The sequence below is a fragment of the Callorhinus ursinus genome, unplaced genomic scaffold (genome assembly GCF_003265705.2).
Source record: "Callorhinus ursinus isolate GAN/ISIS: 27379988/994484 unplaced genomic scaffold, GSC_fseal_2.0 scaffold10, whole genome shotgun sequence".
Lineage (NCBI taxonomy): Eukaryota > Metazoa > Chordata > Mammalia > Carnivora > Otariidae > Callorhinus > Callorhinus ursinus.
The window spans coordinates 82,075,749-82,089,215 of NW_027397072.1; the positions used below are offsets into that span (position 1 = coordinate 82,075,749).

Below are 13,467 nucleotides of genomic sequence, written 5' to 3' on the forward strand. Positions count from 1 at the left end.
ACAAAATAGGGTATCCAAATGGTCAATAATCAATCATATGTGTTCAAAAATATATACATGCGAATACTCATAAAAGCATTGTTTGTCATATCCAAAATTCAGAAATAAGGCAAATACCCATCAAGAGTAAAATGGATAAATTGTTATATATTCATGTAGTGGGATATTATACAATGAATAAAATGAATAAACCACAGCTACGTGCGATAACACAGATGAATCTCCAGCACAATGCTGAGCAAAAGAAGCTAAATTTAAAAGACTACCTATTGTAAATAAATAAATGAATGAATGAATGAATGAATAACTGAAAAGCAGAAAAATAAATAACTGAAAAAAAATAACTGAAAGCAGAAAAATATGAAAAATATGTCATTAAATAGACCATGGAAAGGACGTTTGTTTACAGTACAGGAGCTGAAACAAGAAGGCACAGCATCGCCATGTTCAGCCTCATCTAGGAACCTGTGCATTGGGGAACTCAGATTTTCCCCCACTTGGCGCATGTCTATGAAAAAGTGTCATGAGTACTGGCACCGTGTTTACAAATAAATTTAAGCAAGTAGGTGACTTTGCAAATATGAAATCCTTGAATAATGGTGATTGACTGTATATACATACATATTATAAATGGTGTCTTTGAAAATGTTTTTAATGAAGTGTTTAAAAGACTAGGCCTTAATAATTAGCAAAATGTAGGTAATTAAGTTTCTGTTGGAAAAAAACCCAATTGTGTATTATGTTTTTTTTTTTTTAGATTTTATTTGAGAGAAAGAGAATGAGAGAGAGAGAGCATGAGATGGGGGAGGGTCAGAGGGAGAAGTAGACTTCCCTCTGAGCAGGGAGCCTGATGCAGGACTTGATCCCGGGACTCCAGGATCATGACCTGAGCCGAAGGCAGTCGCTTAACCAACTGAGCCACCCAGGCACCCTGTGTATTACCTTATTAATAGAGTATTAATAATAATAAAGTGATAGCATTATAAGCTACTACAGTTTTTCTTCCTTAAAGAATACTTGTGTGGAAAAAAAATAATTGCATGAAAAGACTCTGAAAACCTGTGCATGACTAAACTCATTTTGAATAATTTTAACACTGAAAAGTTTTAGAAGTTTGAGTTATTTTAAAATATTGAATACTCCTTAAGTGTTATTCTTTAAGCTAAGATTCTTAATCTTAAATGATATTATATCTCCAAAAAGGAAAATTTAGGATTCCAGTGTTTGTTGAATAGTAAAAGACATTCTTTTTTCCAACCTTTCACAGTGATTGTCGTGAAGAAAAAATAAGGAAGCTCACACCTGGTGAAATGGATGAAATTCGAGAAATACTATCCAGAAATCTCTATCAAATCCGTCAGCGAGTGAGAATGATTTGTTTAGCCAAATGTTTCCTTGCCTCTGGCTAAAAATATGCCTTCTGATTTCATGCGACTCAGTTGTAGCGGAGGTCGCCCAACCATTACGGCTGCCTTTTGCATGTCCTACATCAGGCATCTTCTCTTCTCTGAGAGTTCTATCTTGTTAGGGTACCACTCCCTCTCAGACACCATGGGGAAAGCCTGGAGTCCCCCAGGAGTTCTGCTACTATGGAGATAAAAGCATCTGAGTTAACTAATTGTGGCTCTCTTTTAATTATTTTAATGAAATTGCTTTATAGCTTATAGAAAACTTATTAAAATGTATTTAATCTTTCTTGTTATTCGTAAAGTGCTATAGTTTCTTCCTTTAATGTATCTCCCAAGTGACTTCTTTCACTGCTGTTCCATTGTTTTTGTTTTTGTTTTTTAATAAGGATTTTATCTGTTTGAGAGTGAGAGAGAAAGAGAGAGCACAAGCTCGGGGCAGAGGCAGAGGGAGAAGCAGACTCCCCTCTGAGCAGGGAGCCAGATGTGGGGCTCGATCCCAGGACCGTGGGATCATGAGCTGAGCCAAAGGCAGCTGCTTAACCGACTGAGCCACCCAGGGGTCCCTGCTGTTCCATTGTTAACACTTCATTCTACAATTGGCTAATAATATAGCTAACATTTTGAGGGTGCATACAGTTGGCCATGCCCCACTGCAACATGTATTAACTCAATCCTCCAAGCGGTGTTACTATTGTTTCCATTTTATTTTTTTTAAGATTTTATTTATTTATTTGCGAGAGAGAGAATGAGAGATAGACAGCACGAGAGGAAAGAGGGTCAGAGGGAGAAGCAGACTCCCTGCTGAGCAGGGAGCCCGATGGTGGGACTCGATCTCAGGACTCCAGGATCATGACCTGAGCTGAAGGCAGTCGCTTAACCAACTGAGCCACCCAGGTGCCCACTATTGTTTCCATTTTATAGATGAATAAATTAAGGTACAGTGAGGGGGGAGGTGTCACACAGTCCACACAGTATGTCAGGAGACTTCCTCACTCCTGTTGGGGTCATTTCTATGTATGGGGTCCTTGCTGGTCTCCCCAAAGGCTGTCCTCATTCCATTACTCATTACTGTTCCGCATTTTCCCTACAGCACCTTTTTTTTTTTTTTTTAAGATTTCATTTATTTATTTGACCGAGAGCTAGCAAGAGGGGGAACACAAGCAGGGGGAGTGGAAGAGGGAGAAGCAGGCTTCCCGTCGAGCAGGGAGCCCGATGCAGGGCTCCATCCCAGAACCCTGGGATCATGACCTGAGCCGATGGCTCCCTGCCTTCGGCAGGGAAGTATATATTTATTCTATCAGAAAATGAACTTGATTACTAATTGCAATTCATTTTAGGAAACTTATAAAACTAAAAATGTATGCCATGTGCAGCCCTGGTTTAGAAATTTTACTGCTTCAAATACTAGCACGTGGTTATTGCTGGTTCTAGCAGCAGCTTTTTCCAGTTTGACAACCCAGTTGAAAAGAAGTGTTAAGTAATCAAAAGGACATGGCACCACCAAGTGGCCCAAAGTGGTTTGTTTTTACACCAGTAATTCCTATTCAGTAGAGAATGTATAAAGATAAATTGTATTTTTGCCCCAGCTTTAATGATGGCTAAATACATACAGAGTAGTTCAAGGTAGATAGAAGTGCTTGATAAATTCTGTCATTCTTTCGATTTATGAAGATCACACTTTGCAGTGAAAAATAACTTACAGACTTTTATTAGAAGACAAGTGCTTTCAAACTTGGAATGAATGTCAACTTTTTTTTCACGCATGTTAACTTTTATGCTTTCTATTTATATTTCTGCTCTGCACATTCCTTAAGTGCCTTACTCAGGTGCAAAGCCAAAGCAACATAGTAACATTTTGGGATCTCTAGGGTAGCAATCAGTTCTTGCAAAATGTCTCTTGTGTTCTCATTTCAGACTTTGTCCTACAACAGACACAATCTGACAACTGACACAAGTGAGCGACAAGCCAAGGAGATTCTAATCAGACGGAGGCACAGTTTGCGAGAAAGTATCAGGAAAGACAGCAGTTTAAACCAGGAACGCAGGGTAACTGCTGTTTGTTACCATTTGTCTGTCTACTCTTGGAGGAAGGCTTCCAAGAGTAGAGCCAACAGCCATTCTGGAGGCCCTACTGACAGAATGGCCGCTGAGGGTTGATTCATGGGAATTCCGGGACACAAAGTATAAAGGCTTTCTAGATGTTTCTAGAACATCTGTTGTATTCCAGGCACTGTTGTAGGCACTTGAAATATGTTGCTGAACGAAACAGACCAAGATACCTTTGCTTGTCGAGTTCATAGTCTAGTGGGGGAGAAGGTGCCTGGCAAGGGAATGCGTTACCCATTATGTTAGTAGGCAGTGAGTGTGATGGAGAAAAACAGTGCTTGAGGAGGGAGACTGGGAGGACAGGAAAGGGTCAGTCAAGTTGCAAATCTGAACACCATGGCTGGACCAAGCTACATTTGGAAAGTCTAATTTGATCTCCCCAGGGAGAGGTTGCAGCCCAGAGATGGGCAAGCTGCTTGTGCTGCAACTGTAGAATCACAGCAGCCGGAGGGCTGTGAGTGTCCACCTTTTCACTTGGCGCAGGGCACTGTCACCAGACAAGGAAAATCATTTTTAAATGATATTACGATTGATTTCACACAGCAGACATTGCATCTTAGTATTATTTTTTTGAGTATAATTGACACACAAGTCTGCATTAGTTTTAGGACTGCATCTCATTTTTTATTTATTTATTTATTTATTTATTTAAGATTTTAATTTATTTGTTAGAGAGAGAGAGCCCAGAAGCAGGGGGAGGGGCAGGCAGAGGGAGAAACAGGCTCCCACTGAGCAAGGAGCCCGATGCCAGGACTCCAGGATCATGACCTGAGCCGAAGGCAGATGCTTAACTCACTTAGCCACCCAGGCGTTCCTGGATTGCATCTCATTTTTAATAATATTCTGTATTGGGTCGTCAGAGACCAAAATGGTAATATGTGAACAAGGAGATTATTATTTTTTTTTTAATGTGAAAATGTGGCAGAGCTGATGAAGAGTTAAAGAAAGCAGAGATTATGGCATTTGAATTGTCAGCCAATTAGCTTTGGTAATACTTTTCATTCTGTCATTTTCAAGACTCACTAAAGTAATTAAAACTTAAACATGCTATATTTTTCATATATTTTCTTTCTATATGTATAGGTTCTACTTCTTTTTTAGTAATACTCGTATAAATAGGTGTCTTTATAGCTTCTCTTTAAGAAGACTCAGTGGTTTTCATTATTATTTCATTATTCTTATTTCTAATGGTCCCACTTTATTTTCATTTTCCTTAATACTGATTTCTATTACATTTTAGAAGAGATTTTGTTGTTTTAAGTGAAATAATTATTGCATGGAGCTTTATTCACCATCCCCACAGCTCCTCACAAAGTAATTTCGGAACAGAGAAGTATGATTTTAATTTTTAACATCAGGGTTTGACATAAGATTTTAAATTTCTGATACACAATAAATGACATCTGCATAGTCTAAATAAGATTTTCCATGTTTTCCACAGGCTTCCACTTCAACCTCTCGATATTTGTCCTTACCCAAAAACACAAAGCTTCCAGAAAAGCTACAAAAGAAAAAGAATATGTCTAATGCAGGTAATGAATTCAGTTGGCGCAGAATGAGTAAATTTATCTACTAAGGTTCATACAATAGAGAATTTCCCCATTCTTTGTCTTCATTAAGGATAATGAGATTAATGATTTGCAAGTCTACAATAAGACTGTGGTGACTTATTAGCATCGTAAGCTTTTTGGATGGAGCTTCTGTACACATTAAAAGTAACTGAGTCCATTATTTTCCCATAATAATTCTACTGGATATAGCACAAGCAAACGCTGTTACCTGTGCTTAGTGAACAGGTAAACAGAAAGTTGTAAATTTGCAAAGGTGTATTTAAATTTTTACAATTTTCATATATTTTCATACAGGCAGCCATAAATTTTACTTCTGCCCCAAATCATTAAAGCTTTGGCATATAAAGTCTAATATCTCTTGACTTAATGATAATCTTCATGTAGTCTCCAAGCCATTTTCTGTGAACCCCAGAGGACGTATATTAGGATACCATGTTATTAAAATGTGGGATGTAAGAGCCCCCCCCCCCTTTATTTTTGGTTGTTTATTTAAATAAGCAAGAAGAGGAAAGTCTGATGATGGCTGGTGGTGATGATGGTGAGATGAGAAATGAGAAGGGAGGCCGGGCAGCACTGAGTACTTAGGGCAGGGCCATGTCACCAGCGCGCATCCATGAGAATCTCAGCTCCCACCAGCTGTCCTACCCATCGTTCTCTAGAACCTGAATTTTGACAACTAGCTAGTGCTTATCATGTGTCCCATCTACGGTCCCATTGTTTGGAAAGTGCATATTGGTGTTTCAGCTCTTTTATGAAAATAAAAAGGAGATAAAGAAGGTTGTCTCTGAGATTCCAGATCAAGTCACGAGTTTTCATAATAGCAGCTAATTGCTGCTCTTTCTGTGTGCCAATCACGGAGCTGAGCCCTCCTGGAAGCGTTCTGCTGGGGCAGGTGGGAACCCAGTGCTGCTGCTGCTGCCTGAGACACTCACTTTGCTAGCCAGCTCCACCGCTCACTAATACCTCTTGAACTTCAGTGACTTCCCCTGGCAAATGGGGGATTGTGAGGATTAAATAGGTGAATGCATTTAAAAGTGCTTATTATCATGACAGTAAGCCCTTCAACGTGGGTGTGAGCATTCAACATTAAGGCCCACAGAGATCATGCCTCATGCCCAGGTCTGGGAGCTAGAGGTAGTGAGCCCTCTGACGCCCCATGCCCAGCCCCCAGGGCCCGAGGGCACAGCAGGTGCTGGGCCTACTCAGGCACCGCTGAGTCACCTACAGTCCCTTCTCTCTAAAATGCTTGCCCGTGTTGTCCTTCTTTTGCTCTGTGGCAGGCGGCAATAGCAGCGACTCAGAGACAGACGCTGGGACCACCGTCCTCAATTTGCAGCCCCGAGCAAGGCGCTTCTTGCCAGAACAGTTCTCAAAGAAAGCCCCACAGTCCTATAAGATGGAATGGAAGAACGAGGTAGACGTTGATTCCGGACAGGGGCAGCCTTGTACCCCTCCAGCTCCCCACAGCAAAGAGGGGGGCACCCCAATCCCAGGCGTGCTGCGGCAGCCCCTTCTCTCCAAAGGCCAGTTTGGCCCAGTGCAGGAAGACCGTGGGACTGAAGGCGTCCGACCCAAGCCGCCACCCAGGCTGGTCCGGAGGGCATCGGAACCTGGCAACCGGAAAGCCCGATTTGGAAGTGAGAAGCCTTAATGGAAATGGCCAAAGCAGGCCTGGGGTGACTGACCCGGCATGGCTGGGGCTTGTTACGCTGAAACCTGACACAACAGTGGGATCCATTTAATACCCTCTATGCATCTAAATACTTTCTTTGGGTAGTAGAGTCATGCCATTGATTGACGGGATGAATGCTTAACCCAAGAGGAGGAAAATCAAAGAAAAAAGCCCCATAAAATGCCTTTTATGACTTCTCGCTAAGAGTTGTATTCTTTGTAAGCCTAAAGAAAAAAAATTGTGTGCCTTTATTGAACTTGAATGACAGAACTTGAAATTTTGAACACACCCATGTTGGTGAAAATTTTAATATATACATACATGCCTCAAATTTTATTTATGGAAACCTATGTATATCTGTAATCAGTTTTTAAGCAAAGGGCGCTAAAAATGCTCCACGTCTTTCCAAGGCGTAAAGGAGGATGGTGGGCCATCTGCTTGGAGTCAAGGTGTTTCCCCATTCTGAGCTGATCAGCAGTGGGTAAAGGGAGAACACAGCATGGAGCAGGGATGCCTGGTGAGCTCAGCCTGCGGAGGCAGTCAGAACGTCTGGGCAGATGAGGAGGCCTGGCTCCCAGAGTGCAGATTCCCGTGAAATAATGTCATCTGGATTTAATTTGTTCCTCATGCTACCGTACATTTGAGGGTGACCGAGAGATTCCATCTCTCGTTTGTGTTTGGTGCAAAGAGAAAGGCTGTGTGGGAGACACGACGTAGGACAGACTCGGTGGCAGCTTTTGATGAAGTTTCAACGTGTGGGCCTCATGTTGTATGTGGGAAGACAAGGCTGCACCTGCTTACAACTTGTTGGCAGGTTTTATATTGTGCAATACTGGAAGGAGGATGCAGAAGATTCCCTTTCATGCCCATCTATGACTACCTGCTTTAGAATTTTTCTGTAGAACATTCTAGAACTTTGAAAACAGGTCAGAGGCTCCAAGCAGACAGTTTATATAAACAGTATTCCAATGTTTAACAAATTGGTGAGAGTTCAGGTTTTGAAATTTATTCAGGAAGCACTTTGGAGAATATAGGAGTTCTATTTTTGTTTTTTTTGCACTAGTCTGTAATTTGTTACCTTTCCACCCTCAATAAAGTAGTGACTCAAATTCTTAATATAAAAATGGATTCTACTCATATGAGTACTTTTTAAAAGTACAGTGGAAAGTGGAATATAATCATTAAAGATTAATATTTGAATTTCCATCTTAAACTGAGGTTTTATTGGCTTTTCCCCTCCGCCCCCCCCAAAAAATCTCCTCTTTAAAAACTGGACTGGAATAAGACTCGAAATGTCTGGGTTTAAATGCAAATGAGGCCATGCATATAGGCCCCTGGGTGCACACTGGGGATATAGCAAAGGATACAAATGACCACAGTATTGTTAGTGGGAAAACATGAATGAATTAAACAGGAAAATTCTGTACTCAGAAATCCCCAGGGCTGCTTCTCTTATCCCCTTCCTTTATCCTCACTGATGTGGAGAAATAAATCTACCCTTTCTCTCATCTTCTACAGTCTTGGAATACTGCTAGATCATTGGGCGTGAGGCAGAGGGAAAGGTAAACATACAAGGTACAAGTTCATGAAGAGCACAATTTCCTTCCCAAATTCTTCCACGTTGATCAGTGGAGAGCAGGATAGACACCATTTGAAAACTGTAAGCTTAGGACTCTGTGCCAAATACTTTAATTTTACATGAAAATATTTATATAAAAATATATATGTATTTCATCTGCTGAAAAGAAATTGACTTTTAACTTAGAATTTTATTATAGGAATGTGATCAAGAGATGGGATGTATATTTTTGAGAATGCCAGGAGTAAATTTTTAGAACTTAATGAAAAGAAAGTTTAAAGTGGAAAATGACCTTAAACATAAATTTCCTGATATTTCCTGGTGTCCTAGAATAATAAATATTATAATGAGTCTAATTTTCTGGAACCAAAGGAGAAAACATGAAAGTTTTTATTAAATTTCTTCTTGTTAAGCAGGTAGACCAAATTCAGCTTGCACTGATTAAAAGTCAATAATTTGGTTGACATTGTGTAAATTAAAAAAACAAAACAAAACACTTGTGTCATCTTACCAGTTTAATTTTTTCTTGTTGAATGACAAAAGCAATGAAAAATAAATTTGACTTCATTTCGCTTTTTCTCTATACTTTCTTTTCTTCAAATAAAATTAAGTTCTAGACACTATAGGAGAGAATATGAAACCCTATAAATATCAAAAGTCTAAATTTTCTGTACTGCAGACATCTCCAACCCTTTGTAAATGACTCCCCTAATTCAAGCAATACTTGATCCAACCAGAGTTCCAGTGGGACTATAGAATTCTGATGGGTCTTTGGTATTTGTTGCAACAAATTTGACTTGAACTACCTGTAAGTGCACAGTCTAGGCTTATTTCTTTACCTGTAATGCTAAGGGCTGACTGTTGGGAACAGGCCAGTTAGTAAACAACTAGAAAGTGGCTCCAAAGTTCGAAACTTTTAAAAACATGCGCGTTTTGTGTATAAGCCCCCAGAATATCTGGGATGAAATTCCCTTTGGCTTTTACTAAGCTTTGTAGTGGGGGAGGGGAGTGTTTACTTATATAAAGAGCATAGAGAAGTTATTTATTACATGTCTCAGTGTGTTTTCCATTTGTCGTGCTGCCCAAATCATGTTTATGTTAAAACTGGCATTTTATAAACAAGTGTGAGAACTGTAATATTTTGTTAGTTCAAAGTTCACACTTGACTTTCTTCTCTGAAGAGTGATTAAAGAGATTTGTCTGGTTGAAGTAGGTATTGGCATTATCTGCCCAAGCCTGAACATTGTATGTTGATTCCCTTTAAGATGAACGAGAAACGCTCAGGACTCAACTGTCTGATGATCTGAGATTTTGTATGTGTGCGTGTGTGTGTGTGTCTAACTTTTAGAGCAAAACGTGTAGCTTGCTGGTACTTTGTATCTGACATCTTAACCAGGCCCTTTCTTCAATCTACTTGTAAGGCAGAGAGAGCCCCATCTGGGTAACTGCTGCCTGGCTGTGACCACAGCTCTTTGTTCAAGAGAAGGGACACCTCCCTTCAGATTTTTTTCCAATGTCATTCAGTCCACACGTGGCTGACCCCCTCAAACGTGGTCACCCCCTGCAGATGTGCGGACGAAGCACCCACATGGTTAGTTTTGAACGTCTTCTTTAATGTTGCAATGGTACATGGTTTTTGGATCCCTTCTGTCTTCTAACTTTCTACAATTTTTTCAAAGAAAATTCTATTTTACTACCTCTAAAAATAGTCGAGAAATTGTGGTCAGTTCTCTTACCTGTCTGCTCAGAGAAATAGGAGTTTCTATGTGTAGAGTTAATATATCTGCTGTCAATGGATTATCGAATTTTCAATCTGCACAGCATATTGATGACTTTGAATGTCTGAGAACCGACTTCAGGGGTTTTAGGTCACAGAGGTCTCATGGGGATCTGTTATCCTTGTATTGTGTGGTATGGAGAAATGAGATGCCCAGGAGATAGAATGCCAGACACCTCGGCGGTGACTTTTCTCATTTTCACTACTGTAACAAAATGCCCTGAATTAAACATGCAAATGTTTTTCTCCCCTGTTGTGTCAGGGGATCCTGTTATGTCATCACTACACGACGTGGTAACAAAATTTGTAATTTAAATGAGGGCTCTCTGCATCCAGAGTTTGGTAACTCTGCTTGCCAAACAGAAATTTTATGTATGTATACCAACAAGGAATTTTTCTTGGTTTCTGTGAAATGTACAAAAGTCTATGTTAAATCAGTATGGAGTGGAAACATTTAATGGAATAAACATAAATGAAATTAATCACTATGGAGAAAATAATGCATCACAAGAAACCAGTACAGCCCCCCCATTTCCGATTTTTACATTTGTATATCAAAACCATTCTCATGTGTGCTAAAATGGGGTCATGATAGCTGGAATTTGTGAAAGGTAAGAATTTAAGAGTATTACAAATTTCAGTTGCTTTAGTTTCAAATACACATAATATCTCAAACAGGGCTAACATTGTTAACTGTATTAAAGAAGTATAATGAAGATTATAACTGGTCCATTAATTTTCTCTATGTAAACAGATCCTTGTAAAGGCTTCAAAGATCATGCATGCTCTGGAATATTAAATGCTGCCTTCCCAAGCCAACTCAAGCAAGACAAGTTAGGTGAATGCCATCCACTGTCTTACCAAATGGTCTGCAAAGATTATGCAGGGTTCTGGACCAACATATCAAATTTTTAGGTTTTCACTAACATAGTTTTTGGCACCTGCTCAACACCGTTTACTGTACTTGCTACCACAATTATGTACCTCTGACTGTTGGGCATCCAGTTCAAGTCCTTACCTTTAGCTGGAAAGTTAGTTTGAAGGTGTTACAACTTGACATACTTTATCATTTTGTTCATTCCAAAAAGATGGCACAGTGAAGATGCTCTGAAGGTGACCAGGAGAAAACGCTCACCCTTCTCTGGGTCATGACCACCTGGCACTGTCAGAAATTGGCTTATGATTCCCGGGCCTATGTTTCAGCCCACCTCACAGACCAAGGCAAGCCTGGAGCATGCACCCATTCACGTGCACTCAGATCCAAGGGCCAGGCCCCATAGCAGCAAATGCATTTATTACATCAGGTTCATTCTGGATAGTTCACGTGGTTTCAGTTTCTTTAGGCAAACTCAGGATAGGTTTAACTGGGTAAGCTATCACACGAAAAAAGAAATTCTCAGTCTGGGTAAGCACCTGAGTCCCAGCGATTCAAAATGGAAGAGATTCTTTGATAAGCCTAAAGAAAGGTCATCTCCTATTCAATGTTGTAAACTGCAACTATTAACAGGTATTTCAACTATTTTTCCCTCCACAGCGTATGCTTTGGAAAAAAGGATTTTTATTTATCAGTATAGTTTAAATCAAGGCTGATCAAAATACATTTTTTTATTCTAACAACGTCCTTAGTCCACTTTTATGCTATAGTTTATGCTATATAATTATGGGGAATAATTAACACCTCCTTCCTTAATGTTTATAATTATCTTTTCCCTTCGAGGAACAGCGCAAGCTGTTTGAGACTATCCAATTCCAAATTAAAATCAGCATTATTTCTTAAAATGTACTGAATCAGGAAAACAGAAGTTGTCTGTATTGTCTTCGCACAAGGTGTCTGTAAAGTGGTGAGTTTAGAATGATCTGTTTGGGAAAAATGAGAAACCTAAAGTAAAATATTGTGTTAAAATAAGTTAGTATTTGTGTACCTGATTAAGTAAAAAATAAATCCTACTGATGAGATGTCAAAACAATTTGCTTACCAAAGATGTGCAATAAATTTCAGATTATGTATACATTTGGTATTAGCATATGTTTTTAAAAGCCAAAAGCTTGTTCTTACTATTGAGACGTATTTTGGCATAACTGGAGGTTAACATTTTCAAGAGATTCTGGACCCTGACTTAACGTATACAATCAGGATACAGCAATAGCTCCTAAAAATTACAGTCAGAATAAATAACACTTTGCTACAATTTTTAAAGGGATTGTATTATTAAAGAAAATCATTACCATGTAGCTGGCAAGTTCTTCAGGAAAAATTAAATTTTAGGACAGAAAAACAATTTTTTCAGTCCATCACCCTGTTCTGAGAAGAGCTGCCTTATACATCATCCTGGCTAGATCTGTGGGAATCTTACTTCAGAAATTTCTGAGAGGCTAAGGTTTCCTGGGGATAGAGGGCACGGGGAATCACCATGCTGGCTTTTGCTATACATTCCAAATAAAAAGCTATCCTCTTATAGCAGGTGCCCAAAAGCCTGAAATTTCCCCTAAGTGGCTTGACTCCCCCACCCCCACAGGTGTCTACATCTCTTAGAGAAGTGTCCTTGGGAAAAGACGTTTTCTTAATATTCAGAACATGCAGAGAACGAACTCTCATAAATGCCCCCACATGTTCTCTGCCAGCTAACAGAACGGGGAAGGAGGCCTCAACACTCATTACCAGCTAACCTTGCTTGAGCTCTGCCCGGACCAGACACCTGGGCGTCACCCACAGCCTGTCCAGTGTCTCCCCGGAGGTCACAAGCTGCCAGTCCCCAGGCCTTTCAGAGTTTGTGCCCCACCTGATTCCCTCAGCGCACATGACTTCTCCCTCTCATTCCTCTTGGATGACTGCCCTCAAGGAGTCTTTAACGGGAGGTCCACAGAGCCCTCTCCAGCATGCATTCTTCAGTGGCTTCCCTCCACGCCTGTGAGAACAGAAGCTCAGTCCTGAGCATGGTCCATGAGGCCCTTCATGATCCAACCCAGGGACTCTCAACGCTGGGGCACTCTGGAGTCTGGTTCTAGAGGTCTAGGGCATCAGGTGATTCTACATGCAGCCCAAACCCAGATTCTCCCCTCTCTGTTTGCTGCAGGCATCTCTCTTGACCCACACGCCTGGGCTTTGGAGCCTTGCCCATGTTACTGCCCTGGCTAGGCATGCCCCACCCCCTTTCTGATTTCTGCTCATCTCTCTGGACATGAGGGCAGAGAGGTATACTTTCACTCCGTGGAGAAGGCCAAAGTCTTCTAGAACCCAAAACACTGAGGCTGATTCACAGAACTTAGCAGTTGGGGCTGGCATAATGCCTGGAGGGTGCCATATCCTTTATAAACTTCTCAGGCAAGTTCAATGCCCCTAAAATAAGATTCCA

The 13,467-nt window shown here is 40.4% G+C and overlaps 2 protein-coding genes across 2 annotated transcripts in view; one reads left to right on the forward strand and one right to left on the reverse strand.

Annotated features, from left to right (window-relative positions):
- The window catches only part of SLC9A2 (solute carrier family 9 member A2), a 96,662-nt gene extending 87,627 nt beyond the window's left edge, over positions 1 to 9,035 (forward strand). Inside the window, 4 exon segments of the mRNA XM_025869073.2 lie at positions 1,268 to 1,364; positions 3,324 to 3,455; positions 4,957 to 5,047; positions 6,367 to 9,035. Coding sequence (XP_025724858.1) covers positions 1,268 to 1,364; positions 3,324 to 3,455; positions 4,957 to 5,047; positions 6,367 to 6,737 — 691 coding nt within the window. The 3' untranslated portion in view covers positions 6,738 to 9,035.
- LOC112821706 (large ribosomal subunit protein eL19-like) overlaps positions 1 to 13,467 on the reverse strand; it is a 475,653-nt gene that overhangs the window by 424,940 nt on the left and 37,246 nt on the right. The gene's annotated exons all lie outside the window — the stretch shown is intronic.